This window comes from Pan paniscus, chromosome 1, assembly GCF_029289425.2.
Source record: "Pan paniscus chromosome 1, NHGRI_mPanPan1-v2.0_pri, whole genome shotgun sequence".
NCBI classification, from domain to species: domain Eukaryota; kingdom Metazoa; phylum Chordata; class Mammalia; order Primates; family Hominidae; genus Pan; species Pan paniscus.
Window position 1 is genome coordinate 24,379,447 of NC_073249.2, and position 17,912 is coordinate 24,397,358.

At 37.5% G+C, this 17,912-nt stretch overlaps 1 protein-coding gene across 1 annotated transcript in view; it reads right to left on the reverse strand.

Annotated features, from left to right (window-relative positions):
* The window catches only part of DNAH14 (dynein axonemal heavy chain 14), a 463,650-nt gene that overhangs the window by 246,598 nt on the left and 199,140 nt on the right, over positions 1 to 17,912 (reverse strand). Inside the window, exons 28-34 of the mRNA XM_034947740.3 lie at positions 14,201 to 14,454; positions 10,599 to 10,830; positions 9,853 to 9,906; positions 7,980 to 8,125; positions 3,164 to 3,232; positions 2,353 to 2,539; positions 1,409 to 1,485 (exon numbers count right to left, since the gene is read on the reverse strand). Coding sequence (XP_034803631.2) covers positions 1,409 to 1,485; positions 2,353 to 2,539; positions 3,164 to 3,232; positions 7,980 to 8,125; positions 9,853 to 9,906; positions 10,599 to 10,830; positions 14,201 to 14,454 — 1,019 coding nt within the window. The remainder of the gene's footprint in view (positions 1 to 1,408; positions 1,486 to 2,352; positions 2,540 to 3,163; positions 3,233 to 7,979; positions 8,126 to 9,852; positions 9,907 to 10,598; positions 10,831 to 14,200; positions 14,455 to 17,912) is intronic.

The window sequence follows — 17,912 nt, forward strand, 5'->3', positions numbered from 1 at the left end:
ACATGAATATAGCCCCAATCATACCAATATGAAAAGGTATATCTTGTTCCTTTCTACCCAGAAAGGAAAAAGCATGTCTGCTTCCCTATAGTTTCACCAAGGTTTTGCCCAACTTTATATTTTTGTCCATCTGTTAAGTGAAAAACAGAATTTCAGTGTCATTTTAATTTGCATTCTTTCATTACGTGTGGGGTTGAGTGTATTTTCATATATTTAAGGCACTTTTATATTTCTTTTTCCAAGAACTATCTGTTGATGTCCTTTGCCCATTTTCCTGTTGATTTTTTCCCCAAATGTCTAGAAAATCTTTATATATTAAGAGGATAAGCTATGTGTAATATGAGTTACAATTTTTTCCCTAGTTTATCAATTGTCTTTTGACTTCAAAAAATGTATTTTTGACCATTTATAAATCTTTTTTTTTTGTGGCTTCTAGATTTAGAGTCTTAGTTTTAAAGATCTTCCGTACTCCAAGAACAAAGGACATATGTTTCTTCAAATACATTTAAATTTTTTACATTTAAATTATTTTATCCTTTTAGAGTTTATCCTAGTAAATGATGTGGACAATGGTTGCAACTTGATCTTTATCCTGATGGCTGTTTAGTTTTCCCAAAAGCATTCATTAAAAAGTCTATTCTTCCCCATGGATTTATGATATAATAAATGCCCAAAGCATATAGTTCTATTTTCTATACTGTTCCAATGGTTTGCTTTTCTACTCATAAGCCAGTACCACAGTGTTTTAATTATTGAAGCTTTGTTATATGTCTTAATACATAAAGGGATATCTCCCCTTCATTGCTCTTGCTTTTTAATATTTTTCTAGCTAGTCTCATTTTTCCATGTGAACTTTAGGACCAGCTTGCCCAAAAATAAGCAAATTAACAAACTAAATATCCTTTTAATATTTTACTGAGATTGCATTTCCATTCGTAAATTAATGTTTAGAGTATTTAAATCATTATGATGTTAAGTCCTTTAAGATGTTATGATTTTATTAATGTGGTATATTATTTCATTTAAATACATTTTCATTTCTTTCAATCCTGTTTTAAAGTTTTCCTCATTTGAGTTTTACACATCTGTCACATAGGTATATTCATACAGGCCTTACATTCCTCATTGAGTTATTGTTCTTCTAAATGAGGTCTTTTGTTCCATTATATCTTTTATTATGTAAAACACTTTTTTTTAAAGAATAGGCTCTCTATTGGGGAAAAGTACTCCGATTTTGTGCATTTTTTCTTACTCTTCTTTCATATTCTTAAATAATCTCTGCCTTACTATATTATGACAGTCTGGGGGGCTCCCTGTTTTAACCTGGCATCATCACCTGTAATTCTACAAATTATTTTCCCAGCAGTATATAACTCCCTTTGACCTAACAATTCAAAATTCAACTGACCATTTAAACTCCCGTTTCTTCATTCCAGCCATTATTAAAACTATCTTCAGAGATCTCAAGCCAAAATTATAATGATCCTATCAAACATTAAAATATTTGAATTATTAAAGTTTCTAAAGAAAAAATATGAAAACAAATGCATACAGTATATAGGTAAATTACAGGTAATCTATGCTCTGCAGGTTAACAGTGACATGAATCCAAAAAACCCTTGGTTATACTGCTAATGCTCTCATTCATCTCCCAAAGCGATGCTCCTAAAGTCTTACTCTTAAAGACTAACAAGTATTAAAGGTGTTAAGAAATATCGGTATCTGAATTAAGTTTTCTCTGAACTAGAATGAGATAAATTGAAAGAAAATTAAAAGAGGAGGACTTTTGGAGAAAATGTGGTTAGCTGTCCAAACCATTTTGCATTAGCAACAAATACTCTGGCATATGCTAGAACAATAATTGTTAAAGTGTAGAACCCAGATCAGCAGCATCAGTAACAGTTTAAAACTTGTTAGAAACACAAATTCTCCAACCCCACACCAGAAGTACAGAATTAGAAACTCAGGAGTAAGGCCCAGCACTTTGTGTTTTAATAAATCCTCCAAATGATTCTGGTATACAATAAAGTTTGAGAATGATCGCTCTAGATATTAACTTCCTTGTATGGAAAAAAATAGTCCGTAATTTAAAATAACAAATGCTCAATTACTCTTTCCAGATCTTGGAGGAAAGACTTAGAATCTTGACTGATTTTATAGTTTGCCTTATATGAAGCTCACACATGGACTTTATATGTTGATGGAAATTCTAGTTCCATTATTTTGATAGGAATTCTAGCTCCATTATTTGGTATAGTCCCAGGTCATCCCTGGACCAATACCAGAAAAGTATTACTTAAGGTTATTTTTATATAATCACCTTTAAATATTTTGAGAAAAGTAGCTATTTACCTGTTGTGAGAGCTGTTTGCGCGCTAATTCATAAAGGTTAGTTAGCTTTCCAGAGAGTGAATTTGCAGATTTGAAACCAAATGAAAACAATATTATTTCAGCAATCATTTGATAATGGGGCACCATCATTGCCACTGGGCGAAACAGAGATTTCAAGTTACCTGGGAGCTCTACTCCACCTCCGTATCTGAAGAGGAAAAGAAAAACAAACAATAAAAACACCACTTCTCAATTTTTCAAATAAGGAATCACATACTTTTCCCCAAAATAATTATATTGGTGTTCTGTGTGACCTTTATCTGAAAATTAGTTTACAAGATAGTTTTTATTGTACCTTTCATCTTACAGAGCTTCCTGGTTTATCATATTTTCTTCCCGTTCCTCCTCCCACAATTGACCTCATATTAGTTCCCTCTGATTCCCTGGACTATTACAGCATTCAATCAGATATTTTTGAATCTGCTCAACCTCCACTCCCTGCAATCACTATTGTCTTATTCCTCCTGCCACTCTCATCAGCTTTTCTGCCTGGGTCCTCTTTGTGAAAAACTTCTGACCCTTTTTCCTTTCTCTCTGGGTATTCATGAAGTAAAAATATGTCAGTAGCTTAATGAATGTGAGATTATCCTTATCCATATGAACAGGTGCAGAGTGCAGCTGTTCATAAATGGTGTTGGGAGTGGAAGTGTTCAGAGGATGGTGGAGACAGATATATGGATAGATGCAAATGTCAAGCAACTCCATCTGTAGATAAGATTTAAGAAAATGATTTTTGTCTGTGTCTATTCCCACTAGATTTACTGATACTTACCTGGGATTCATGGTGATAAATACTGCACAAGACATATTGATACGAATTTCTTTTCCTTCCAGTACAAACCTAAAAGACATTACAGTATTCATCACTAGCACTGTTTTCTCTAGTCCAAAGTATGTTAAAACTATAAGTGAGTTTGGAAGCTTTATTAAGGCTGTGTTACATTTAAATGCAAACAGAGCACACTGGAAAAAACAATGGTGAGAGAAAAAAGAAGAAATAGAAGGCTCATGCTGAGCCAAAGTTGTCACCCCTGCTGGGATTCAGATGTATTTGATTATGTCCAAAGATGTTTCTGGGACCTGAGGCTGGAAGATACCTAGCTGAATGAGTTGACTTACATAGTAAAAGGAACCTGGGAGACACTTAGGGAATAAAAGAGCTCTGCCTGGAAGATATAGTAGAACACAGAATGGGGAACAGCACAGATATCCTGCTTCAGCATGGAACACAGCCTGTCTCCCAAGTGTCCCTAGCCCCAGTTTAAAAACTTTGGGATCACTATGAGATAGAATGCTTGGCATGAACATCAGTGTCTTACAATCAGCATCAGTGGTAGAGACAATGGGAGAAATCCTACAGTGATTTCTTGGACAGCTGATACCAAAGAAGGTGGTGAAAACAGGAAAACAATTGGGACAAAACCTGGGGAACTCTCTGGACATAAATGGGGAAAACTTTGCAGAGGCTGAGGTGTAGAAGAGTCAGTGAAATGTTACTGTGACCCCCCCACCCCCAACTATATCCACAGATTTATGAGTCCTGTAATACTAGCTTTAACAGTTTGAACAAAATCCATGAGAGGAAAGCCACAAGTTAGTATCCATTAGCTTGCATTAGAAATATTAGATTATAATACAATTTTATATGTCCATAAATCATGAGTACTAAAATTACGTAAAGAGAAAAAATTTTTGCTTTTATTACTAAACATTAGTAATACTAATAAATACTGTTATTACAGAGCTTTTCAATAAAAGCACATTAATTCAGAGTAATAAGACAAGAGGGCTCTTCAGGTATGTGGCCAGTATACCCACTTTGCTTTTTATCTCACTGGGCGTGGTGGCTCATGCCTGTAATTCCAGCACTTCGGGAGGCTGAGGCGGGCAGATCACACTGAGGTCAAGATTTTGAGACCAGCCTGGCCAACATGGTAAAACCCCACCTCTACTAAAAATACAAAAATTAGCCAGGTGTGGTGGCGCCACCTGTAATACCAGCATGACAATTGCTTGAACCCGGGAGGCAGAGGTTGCAGTAAGCCGAGATCATGCCACTGCACTCCAGCTTGGGCAACAGAGTGAGATGTATCCCTTAAAAAAAAAATGTATGTGGAAACAAATACAAATAACCATCAGATAATATTATGAACACCTCTAGGCACACAAACTAGAAAATCTGGAAGAAATGGATAAATTCCTAAACACACACACCCTCCCAAGGCTGAACCAGAAAGAAGTTGAAGCCCTGAACAGACCAATAATGGACTCCAAAATTTAATCAGTAATAAGTAGCCTACTAACCAAAAAAAGCCCAGGACCGAACAGATTCACAGCCAAATTCTACCAGATATACAAAGAAGAGCTGGCTGGTACCATTCCTACTGAAAATATTCCAAAAATTGAGGAGGAGAGACTCCTCTGTAACTCACTCTATGGGAACAGCATCATCCTAACACTAAAACCTGGCAAAGACACAACAACAACAAGAAACTTCAGGCCAATATCCTTCATGAACATCAATGAAAGAATCCTCAACAAAATACTGGCAAATCGAATCTAGCAGCACATCAAAAACCTTATCCACCACGATCAACTAGGCTTTATGCCTGGGGTGCAAGGTTGGTTCAATATATGCAAATCAATAAATATATTCATTACATAAACAAAACTAAAGACAAAAAAAATGATAATCTCAATAGATGCAGAAAAGGCTTTTGATATAATTCAACATCCTTCATGTTAAAAATTCTCAATAAACTAGGTATTGAAGGAACATACCTCAAAATAATGAGTCATTTATGACAAACTCACAGCCAACATCATACTGAATGGGCAAAAACTGGAAGCATTTCCCTTGAAAACTGACACAAGACAAGTATGCCCTCTCTCACCACTCCTATTCAACATAGTCTTGGAAGTCCTGGCCAAAGCAATCAGGCAAGAGAAAGAAATTAAGGGCATCCAAATAGGAAGAGAGGAAGTCGAACTATCCCTGTTTGCAGATGCCATGATTCTATATCTAGAAAAACCCATCATCATGGCCCAAAAGCTTCTTTCAGTGAAGTCTCAGGATACAAAATCAATGCACAAAAATCACTAGCATTCCTACACACCAACAACAGCCATGCCAAGAGCCAAATCAGGAACACAATCCCATTCACTGTTGCCACAAAAACAATAAAATACCTAGGAATACAGCTAACCAGGGAGATGAAAGATCTCTCCTAAGGAAAACTACAAAACACTGATCAAATGGAAAATGGAAAAACATTCCATTCTTATGGATAGGAAGAATCAATATTGCTAAAATGACCATACTGTCCAGTGCAATTTATAGATTCAATGCTGTTCCTATCAAATTACCAGTGACATTTTAATTCACAGAATTAGAAAAAAACTATTTTACAATTCATATGAAACCAAAATGAGTCTGAAAAGCCAAGGCAATCCTAACCAAAAAGAATAAGGCTGGAAGCATCACATTACCCAACTTCAAACTATATTACAATGCTACAGTTATTATCAAAACAGCATGGTACTGGTACAAAAAACAGGCACATAGACCAATGGAACAGAATAGAGAGCCCCAAAATAAGGCTGCACACATACAACCATCTGATCTTTGACAAACATGACAAACTCAATGGAGAAAAGACTCCCTATTCAACAAATGATGCAGAAGATTGAAACTGGGCCCCTTCCTTTCACCATATACAAAAATCAACTCAAGATGGATTAAAGACTTAAATGTAAAACCCAAAACTATAAAAACCCTGGAAGACAACCTAGGCAGTACCATTTTGGACACAGGAACGGGCCAAGATTTCATGATGAAAACTTTCAATTGACAAAAGCAATTGCAACAAAAGCAAAAATTGACAAATGGTGTCTAGTTAAACTAAAGAGTTTCTGCAAAGCAAAAGAAACTATCAACAGAGTAAACAGACAACCCACAGAACGGAAGAAAATTTTTGCAAACTATGCATCTGACAAAGGCCTAATATCCAGAATCTATAAGCAACTTTAACAAATTTACAAGCAAAAACAAACAACTCTATTAAAAAGTGGGCAAAGGACATGAAGGGACACTTTTCAAAAGAAGACATATATGCAGGCAACAAGCATACAAAAAAGAAAGCTCAGGCTGGGCACAGTGACTCACGCCTGTAATCCCAGCACTTTGAGAGGCCAAGGAGGGCACATCACAAGGTCAGGAGTTTGAGACCAGCCTGACCAACATGGTGAAACCCCATCTCTACTAAAAATACAAAAATTAGCCGGGCATGCTGGCGCATGCCTGTAATCCCAGCTACTCAGGAGGCTGAGGCAGGAGAATTGCTTAAACCCAGGAGGCAGAGGCTGCAGTGAGCTGAGACTGTGCCATTGCACTCCAGCCTGGGCAACAGAGTGAGACTCCGACTCAAAAAAAAAAAAAAAAGCTCAACATTACTGATCATTAGAGAAAAGCAAATCAAAACCACAATGAGATACTATCTCACATCAGTCAGAATGGCTATCACTAAAAAGTCAAAAAATAACAGGTGCTCGCAAGGTTGTAGAGAAAAAGGAACACTTATACACTGTTGGTGGGAGTGTAAATTAGTTCCATTATTGTGAGAGACAGTGTGGCAATTCCTCAAAGACCTAAAAACAGAACTAACATTTGACCCAGCAATCCCATTACTGGCTATAAACCCAAAGGAATACAAATTGTTCTATCATAATGACACAAGCCTGGGTATGTTCATTGCAGCATTATTCACAATAGCAAAGACATGGAATCAACACAAATGCCCACCCATGGTAGACTGGATAAAGAAAATGTGATATATATACACCATGGAATACTATGCAGCCATAAAAAGAATGAGATCATGTCCTTTGCAGGAACATGGATGGAACTGGAGGCCATTATCCAAAGCAAATTAATGCAGTAGAAAACCAAATACCTCATGTTCTCACTTGTATGTGGGAGCTAAGTGATGAGAACACATGGACTTATAGTGAGGAACAACTGATACTAGGGCCTACTGGAGGGTGGAAGGTGGGAGGAGGGAGACAATCAGAAAAATTTACTAATGGGTACTAGTTCATACCTGGGTGATTAAATAATCTGTACAACAAATCCCCAGAATACCAGTTTACCTATATAACAAATCTGCACATGTGCCCCTGAACTTAAAAGAAAGGTTTAAAAAATGTGGAAATAAAAAAAGCAGCATTTGTTTGGGTTCTTCAAATGCAATATTCTAAGATAAAAAGATAATATGAAAATTTAAGCTGAAAAAAAATTAAAATATATTTGCATCAGTGTCCTGGTAGCTCAGGAGACTGTTCCAAAGCTTGGGCAAGAATTTGGGTAATTCTAAGTTGGCCTGAAAGTTAGAGTTATAAATATATTCACACTATTTGCCAAGTAATGGAAACATTCAAGATAACTGCCATTCCTTTTGGTACGTGCTTTAAAAAAAAAACACCCCAAAGACCTAAACACTTATTGGGGAAAAATATTTAACAATAATTAACTAAACATTAAGTGTGTATCAGATTTCAATTCAAAAGGTATAAACACATTCGACAAATACCTGGCAGAATAGTTGTCTTTTGCAGCCTTAATTGTTAGGATCTGTGAGGCAATGACAGAGAGAACTTCCAAATCAATTAGATTGAATTCATCGAAACAACTCCATGCACCTGACTGAACTAGTCCAAAGAAAAATTTTCTCACTATCTTTAAAAAAAAAAAAAGATTGATTACTAAAATTATTATAATGGTGAGAAAATTTACTGGGATATTAATTTGTATGTGTTCTCCCCATGCTACCCAAACCAAGCAAAGGCCTTTTGCATTTCCCCCTCCTAGGCATTTTTATAGGGTTGAAAGCAGCAGCTGCTTAGATGCTAGACAAGTCAACTACTCTGCCCTTTGCTTCTAAAAGCCCAAACACTCAGCAGAGCAAACTGATGCTCACAGGGATCGTGAAGACAGGGCCACAGCTTCTGACGGATTGCACAGAGATGCACCGGATCCCTCCCTGGACAGCCATTTCCCTCACACAGCTGCACCCTGGGGCAGAGTCTTCAGGACAACTTTCTGGCAGATGGGCGTAAAGTGTGTGAATCTGGGGGCTGCCTTTTCTGGATCAGGCAAAGATGCCTTATGGCTTAGTGGCGGGCAGCTGATGGGCAATGCAAAAGACTGAACCACAGGCCCAGATAAGGCAAGACTGCAGTGGGCCCAGCTAAAGCACGCAGCTGCTGCTGGGCTTCTGCCACTTGCCAGAGTGCAGGCCTAGGCTGGCCAGGTGCACCAGTGTTCTGTGAGAGGCTGCAAGTCTGGGATTGAAATCTATTGGTTTGTAAATGTTAGCAACTAAAACAAAGCAACAAAACAAACAAAAATATTGACAGGCCTAACTTCTGTGGGCTGAATGCAAGTTGAGGGGTGCCTGAACTCTATTGCTAGGTATGGCAAGGAGGAAAGGAAGTGGGAATCGGAATGAGTAAGTGAGAGCCTCAGACCGAGAAGGATGTAGAAGATTGTTCCTTCCACTAAGCAGCAGAAATCAGATCTTGTCTTAATTTAAAATTTTGGTATTTTGTTCATGGGACGTTTGGGGGCATTAATTTTGACTTTTAAAATATTGCATTAAATATTATTTATTTTAATTAGCAGGCTTTTTGGCCTCACTCATGTGGAGCCCTCATAGGCCCCACTAGTGGTTTCCAGGAAGGAGGCAAGAGAGTCTTATTTGGTAAGTATCTTAAAAATAATAATTGATCAACTTATTTATGTTGATATTTTTAATGTACTAAGTGAGCACAAATTGGAAATGCAGGATCTCAGAGGTAATATGCTTTGAACACAAATAAAATGACAACAATAAAATGTAGAATGTTTGGACTTAACATGCAAAACAAATTGCAGTATTTTGAAACTTTGAGTAGATTTGTAAGAGACATATTTCAGAATGTTATGTCAGATAATGTGCAAACGAAACAAGACTGACATAAACTTCTAATCATCATCTATATAAACACTCAAATATTTGTGTTAATCATAATCTTGTCTTAATGATTACCTTTTCAGTAAATAAATGTATGGGGTTAGGACTTAAAATAAATGTATGTTAATAAAGCAGTACTCTTTAATTGTTTTATATATTCATGTTCCATGTAAGTTTTTTTATTGAAAAGAATCCAACTGTTGAAAAAAGTTTGAAAACCACTGTCTTAAGGAGTAGTTCACCTGAATAAAAGCATCGTATATGTTTAAAATTTCTATTACATTCTAGGTTTCTAGTCCATTAGTTTAAAAGAAGTAACAGCATTTAAAGTTCTGTTAATACTTGATGTTTGTCTCAGATAAATATTTTTCTTGTTCTTTTATTCTTCAATGAATTGTTTTATGTTTTATGTGTACAATATTTCTTCCTGACACATATGTTTAAGGTTTACCTTATAATCCAAATCCTCAAAACAGTTGAAGACCACACAATGTTTGCCTAAGGACTGGGAAACAAAAATATTTTAGTATCTTTCTTGAATTATGACACAAAATACTAATGTTAAAACTGCTAGAGTAATAAAATGTCTTTATGCTTTTGAGAAAAATTTGCAATATGGAGATGAATTAAAAATCAAATTTAGAGATTCACAAAACTCAATATAATAGCATAAATGTACATATACTGTTACAGTTCAGTTGATTAGTTTATAGAGCATTAAGGTCATGTTTTTACATAAATCTATGAATAAAAAACTATGAAAAAATTCTAGGTCACAAACTATATCCTTTGCTTTCATCAGTAACTACTACTGCTTTTCTCTGTCTTTCTCTCTCTCTGTCTCTTTCTGTCTCTCTCTGTCCCTCTCTTTCGGTCTCACTTTCTCTCTCTCTCTCTTACACACACACACACACACACACACACACACACACAATGATATTAATCATTCACGTTAGTCAGTAAAGTAGTATTCCAACTAAATAAAAAGCATATGTTGGCTTATTGAGATTCTAAGCTCCAGCACACAATAGGCATTCAAAACATCATTGATGAATTAATTATATGTGAGTTAATGAATGTGCTTGTTAATGCAATGAACATCTTAATAGCAGGAATGGTGTAAATTTAAGATAATATCAAAGTTTGTGTGACAGAAAAAGAAAGAAAGTTTTTATTCTGGATACAGAAACCACTTACTTTTGCTAGATCTTTGACAGTCTCAGTTTTTCCTGTACCAGCTGGACCGGCAGGACAGCCTCCTAGATTCAAGTGTAGTGCTTCCATGAGAGTCAGCCAGCATCGGTCTGTGAGAGGCGTAATAACCAATCTTGAGGTACAGCCCAAGTACTCATAGCCATAAGTAAAGCTGGCATTTCCTTGAGACACATAGCACAACTTTTGTTTTTCATTCCATTTATATTGCAAATGTCTGAAAGCCAAATTTTAAATGTTCATATTATTTGGTTAAATTATTTTTATGTATTTTCACATGCAGAAAAAGAATCAAGATTAAAAATGGAGCATTGATTAAAAAAACAAATAGAAGTTAAAAAATTAAAATCAAATGAGAAGTGTGATATAAAACTCATCAATGACTGATCATATTAGGTATGAAATAGTAGAACTGAAGAATACAAACATGTGAACATGCTTCCCTCTGAGGCTAATGGCCTTGCTGAATCATGCTGCTTTGGTGTGATGTCAACCCAAATGGAGGATTTATATAAGAATCATCCCTCTGAAGTTTATTATGGTTTCCAATAAGACTGTGATTGAAGATGATGTTTATCATAATCTGGATCCTTATTATGAGTGTACTTAAGAGAAATGCTATTTGTTCTATGTATCAAAACAAATTGAACTTTGTAGAAATTGATTTGTATTTATATCATGAGCACTGTGAATTGTGTAGCTAACCATAAATGTTCACGTCTAGGAGGTTTTGAGTTACATTTATGAACTATTTGTAGCTTTGTGGTATGAATTCTTGACTCTATTTTATATCCCAGTTAGTGCTAACTCAATTCTCAAAATAAACACATTTGAGCACTATCAATGAAAAAGTATCAAACAATATTTTGTAAAGAATTTTATGGTTTTTTTTTAAATATTAAAACATTGTCAAGCAAAAACTCATTCCTACACATTTTTAATTGTTTAGTGCTGTTTTGATTTTGAATTACAAGTGGAGGCAGGTACAATATCTTCTCAGAATTTAGTCATCAAAGCTCTTACACAGGCACTAGTTTTTGCCTTTGTTTGTCTTTATTCACTCATTCCACTCACTCTCAACATATGCTATCATGTAGTAGTGTGTATATCCTTGTGAGCCCTTTTAAATCCTTTCTGGAACAACAGGGAATATTATAAAGAAATCTGGAAAAGTGAGTAAATTTTAAAAATAAACTTAATTAAAAATAAAAGAAAAATTTAAAATTATAAGCTACTACCTTGCAAAAGTCTCAGATGAGAGAGCATATATCCACAAGAGAGAGAAAAGTATAACACTTGTGGAAGAAAATGTTTTTTTAAAGAAGAAATTTTGTTATCCTAAGAACCAGTATTTGTTTTATGATTCAAGTAGAGTGCTAAATCATTATTTTGATAGAAAATCAATTTCCAGAGCCTTTCCCTTTCCATTAGTGTTCCCTTAGAACACAGCTTCTCAAATTTTCTCAGTTCACTGCACCCTTAGTAACTCAGTAATTTTTTCATGATGACCCTAGACCAAAAGGAATATCTAATAGTTTCTTTTGTTAGTTTTAGGTCCAAAGCAGTTTAGAAAGTATTTTTGTCTTAATGATTTAGTAGGTTGCTTGAAACAAGGTACACAAATGAATTGAAAGAAAAAAAAATTTATTTCATTAATTTTTTTAAAAAATTAAATTAATTTATTTATTTGAGATGGAGTCTTGCTCTGTCACCCAGGCTGGAGTGCAGTGGCACAATCTCAGCTCACTGCAATCTCCACCTCCTGGGTTCAAGTGATTCTCCTGCCTTAGCCTCCTAACTGGGATTACAGGTGTGCACCATCACGGCCAGCTAATTTTTATTTTTAGTAGAGATGGGTTTTCACCATGTTGGCCAGACTGGTCTCCAACTCTGGACCTCAAGTGATCCACCCGGCCTCCCTCCCAAAGAGCTGGGATTACAGGTGTGAGCCACCATGCCTGGCCTTATTTCATTTTTAAATAACCAGTTACTTAATGAGATATGCCTATTGTGTACTGCACCACTTACCAAACCTTGGGATCAGATTGGATACTTGCAATCGTGTTTGCTACATTGATTTTCATGGGATACTTGCTTTTTATGAGAGCAACTGCCAAAACCTAGCTTTGCAAGGATAAGAAGTCACTGAAAGGTATGTAACATGATCTGATGTTAAAACGGAACTATTTTGAGCTGCTAGTATGTTTGGTGTCTGATAGATGTTGTACATTGCTGTGATTCCCTCAAAAGGTTAAAATATCTTGCAGTGCCCTTGTGAATTCTCTATGGTGGCTTAGGGTACCTTGACACACAATTTGGGAACTATAGCCCTAAACTCATAGACACTTACAGAGTCTTATTAGAATCTTCTCTTTTCTAGTTTACCTTTCTATATATGCTCTTCCTCTTTTTCATTCTCATTTTTAAAAAGAGTTAATAAAAACTAATAATGACACACTAGACTTTTTCCAGAGTAATGGTTCATTAATACAATATATCCTCTTTGGCAATTAAGAAAGTATACATTTATGCTTTAATGAACATGTGAGTATATATCAGATATAAAGTATTCAGATAAAATATAGTCAACAGTGGCCTCAGTTACATACTTAAGCCTCTGTCTGCTTCATTTTTCTAGAGTTTAAAGGAAACTGTCATACCTAAAATAAGGACTTTTATGCTAACTGCAGAATTTATGCTAACCGTACATTTATTATCAGAGTTTGATGCTCAATCTCTTCTCACTAAAGGTGAGAATGGCCCTAGTTTTCTATACTTTCATATTTTACTAATTGACTCCAGGTAGGAGGAAGGCAGTTTTGAGTTAGGGAGCTGGCTGGAAATGTTCTTCAGTTTGTTTCCCCTCAGTCTGTTCCAGAATTAACAGCACAGCGGAAAGAAGAGGCTGGAGGTAGAGCTCTGAAAGCCCATGGAAAGATACTGCCCTCTGTCTAGATGGAAATGGGAGAATGTAACTATCAAAAGGGCCTAATCAGGTCAGGAAGACAAAGCAGAAAGAAGTAAAAATGAGGTGGAGGGACAGCAGAAAAGAGAAAGAAGGAAAAGCAGTGGTAGGATGCAGTAATGTCCCCTTATCTGCATGGAATATGTTTCAGGACCGCCCCCGCCCCCGCCCAAACAGAGGATACCTATAGTTCAAACCACATATAGTTCCAGACCTTCTATATACCATACTATGCCTTTTCCTATACATAAATAACTATAATAAAGCTTAATTTATAAATGAGGCACATTAAGAGATGTGACAATGACATAATAAAATAGAACAGTAGAAAAAGACACTCACATTCACATGTTATGTGAATGTGATCTGTCTCTCTAAATATCTTATTGTAATATACTCACTTATTTTTGGGCCACAATTGACCATAGTAACTGAAACTGGAAAGCAAAACTGCAGATAAAGGGGGACTAATATACTCAGATTGGTACAGTTTGCTTAGAATTTTGGTAAAGCCCCCAAAATTAAAACTCAAGTTTGACAAAGTGTGAGGTAGAGAATCAATTTACCTAAAGATATATTTGTGAGAAGTTATTGTATGTAGTTATAATTTAGATCCACCTACCTTGTCCACTCAAAATCCTCTGCATTGAAGATATTTTTAAGTAGTAAATTTATCACTATATCTCTGCAGTGAACATAAAGGATAAGCAATGCCCCTAGTATAGCTTTTGTTCGAGAGTTACTAGTATCCAGCACTACCAGGTCTGCAACCTCTTCTAGATGACATATCAGACCAGCGTGGACTTTTTCCAATTTTTCTCTTGAATAAGAACTCACAAAACTTTTAACACAATCATTATAAAACATGATCTGGCTCTGAAAAAGTAAGATAATGTTATATATATATATATCTCTCTCTCTATATATATAATTGAAGCATAAATTTTATTCAAATTAAAATGGATGTTTTCATAAAGTTTATGTGGTGTGTATGTAAGTGTTTGTGTAAGAGACCTTACACATTTGTGTGTATTTGAGGGCTAAAGATTGAATTCTGATTGATGCTTATGGGGGCCTTATCCATTTGTACTTCCTAAGTCTTGTATTCTTAAATCTTCCTAACCCTTATACCAGCAACCTTAAGTAATAACCTGGGGACAGTAAAAATGGTGGAAAACTCCAAGATGATATATTAGTGCTGCTTTCTCTGCTGAACTCAGAAGTAATATACCTAGAACACAGTAAGTATGTAGTCACAGTTTTCAGAAAGTTTACAGACTTCTGTTATTTGGCCCATCTTTTGACACCCACTCTTGTCATACATAACGGAGATGTTTTAAGAAGTCTACTGGATTAAGGTCAGATTGACTCTGGAAGTTAAAAGAGGGGGATACATCAGGACAGCTTATAGGTTTCTGGTCTTTACATTGGGTAAATTGTGATTCCAGTAACTCACTAAGATAGTACCTATTGCAGGAAAAGCATGCTGTGGGCAAGGGGGCACAGTGAATTCATTCAGGGATATATTAAATTTGAAGTGCTCAAGAAACATAAGAGCTATCAAGATATGAATGTGGGAATAATTAGCATAAAGTTAACAGACAGTGAGATTTTTCCAGATCGAGATAGGAGCATACAGGATGAGAAACTTGTTATATCAACAGCATTCTTGGTTACATGCAACAGAAATGAACTGGCTTTCTTAAAGGATGTTGCAAGCTCATAATGAGCAGATCAAAAGGACGCTAGAGACTGAGGGTTCGAAAGTGGGCAGGACCAAGAGTCTGGGAAGACAAGAGGAATCACAGTCAAGGCCATGTCACAGCAGAGTCTGGTCAGATGCCAGTACTGCTGCCCTTGAGACATTTATTCAAGATTTGCAGCCTCAGGAGAGAACATCCAACAGGTGGAGACCCCTCCCTAGGCTGCATCAGTGTAGGGTAAAGGAGGACTTGGTTCTGGCGAGACAGATTGTGAACCAGTTTTTAATTACTGTTTGTTATTTATTTATAAAGGAATTTTTAATTACTATATCTTTATTAATTCCATGTTCAAATTCCTTCAGTGGCCAATGCATGCGGACATCTAATTATCCCCATTCTCCCATGTGTCTTTTTACTTCCATTCAGAGACAACTCCTAGTCATGTGACATACGTAGAAGTGCAAGAGAAAGGGGAGTTGTAAACTGCATCAATGGAAAATGAGCAGTAGGTAAGGCAGATGTGTGAAAAACTTTGGCAAAAGAACATTCAATGATTGAAGCTGAAGTCTATCATAAAGTATTTCTAGAAACAGAATACAGGCTGCTTATCATTAAGCATGTTTGGAAGACCAGGGATCCAGGAAACATCTTATCTTAGGAGAGCAGATTTGATTATTTGAATTCCTGTTAAACTACAGAAGTGTGCAGATTGATTCATTATAATTTTGTCACCTTTGTAAAGAACAGTTTGGGTAAGTTCCTCAGCTTAAGATCTGTGGATATTTTCAATATTCAGTCAAGTGGAGAACAAAAGGGACAAAGAAGATTTGATAATAATAACTTGTGTCCACAATCCAAGGTTATTTTAACAAAGACTTGAAAATTGTGAGTCAAGGCAAAGTAAAAGGATATGATGTTAATTTTAAATTGAATAGAGAACTACAAGTCAAGTATGCTTTAAAAATACTTGATTATGGAGGGTTAAGATGACTGATTAGAAGCAGCTGCAGTCCACGACACTCACGGAGAGGAATTAAAAGGGGCAAGTGAATTCAACACCTTTAACTGAAATATCCAGGTTCTCGCATCGGGAATGAATAGGCAAGCAGCTCTGATTCAAGGAGAGTGAGGAGAAGCAGTGGGGTTGGGGAGGGGGGACAACAGCTGAGCGGGGAATAGCATGGAGCCAAAGGAACCCCCACCCCCAGCCAGGGGAGGCAGTGAGTGACTGTGCAACCCTACCCGGGAAACCATGCTTTTCCCACGAATCTTTGCAACCTGTGGAGCAGGAGATCCCCTTGTAAGCCCATGCCACCAGGGCTGTGGGTCCAGTACACAGAGCTGTGTGGAGTCTGCAAAAGAGCCACTCAGGTGCACACAGTGACCCAGGAGTTTTGCATGCTCCAGCCCCAGGTTCCCCACCAAGGTGGAAAATCTGCCCATACATATCCATAGGAAGGGGACTGAATATAGGGAGCCAAGCAGCGTCCTTCTGTAGGCCTCACTTCCACGGCACCTCACAGGTTAAGACCCACTGGCTTGGAATCCCAGTCAGCTAATGGCAGAGGGCTGAAGTCCACCAGGGATAGGACTGAGATCCAATGGGGAGAGTGGCTGCCATCTCTGCGGTTTGGGGGAAATGGCTGTTGCAGCTGGCAGGCTGTGAAGAGTGCAGATGGTCCAGACAAGGAGGGGCCCCCCACAGTGCAATGCTGTGGCCTTGCCAGATTGGGGCCAGGCTGCTTCTTTAACCAGGGCCCTGACATACTACTTCTCACTGGGCAGGTCCTTGGTTCCACAGAGCTCTGATCTCTCCCTAGCAGAGAATTCCCAGAGGGAGGGGCAGCTGCCATATCCACAGTTCCCTAGTCTCAGCTGTGGAGATGAAGAGGGGCCCTCCCACAGTGCAGTACAGCTGCCTTGCCAGATCATGGCCAGACTGCTTCTTTAACTGGGGCCCGACTCACTCCTCCTCACTAGGGGGGTCTCCAGTTCTGTGGACAGAGATCTCTTCCCGGGAGGGAGATCCCCGGGTGAGGGGCAGCGCTATCTCTGAGGTTCTGTAAACTCAGCCATTCTACCAGGCAGGCTGCGGAAAATACAGGTGGTCTACAAAGAAGGGTCACCCCCTAGTGAAACACACCTGCTCTACCAAGAAGCAACCAGACTGCTTCATTGGGTGGGTTCCTGATCCTCTTTCTCCTGACTGGGTGACATCTTCCACTGGGGGGCCCTAGCCTCCACAGCAGCCCTATGGTAGAGTGGCCTGTTAAAAGAAAGACAAACAGAGGCTAGGCAGTGGCTCATGCCTGTAATCCCAGCACTCTGGGAGGCTGAGGTGGGTGGATCACCTGAGGTCAGGAGTTCAAGACCAGCCTGGCCAACATGGTGAAATGCTGTCTCTACTAAAAATACAAAAATTAGCCGGGTGTAGTGGTGCATGCCCGTAATCTCAGCTACTCAGGAGGCTGAGGCAGGAGAATGACTAGCACCTGGGAGATGGAGTTTGCAGTGAGCTGAGATTGCACCACTGCACTCAAGCCTGGGTGTCAGAGCAAGACTCTATCTTAAAACAAAACAAAACAAAACAGAAAACAACAACAACATCAACAAAAAAAGACCCCACAAAAA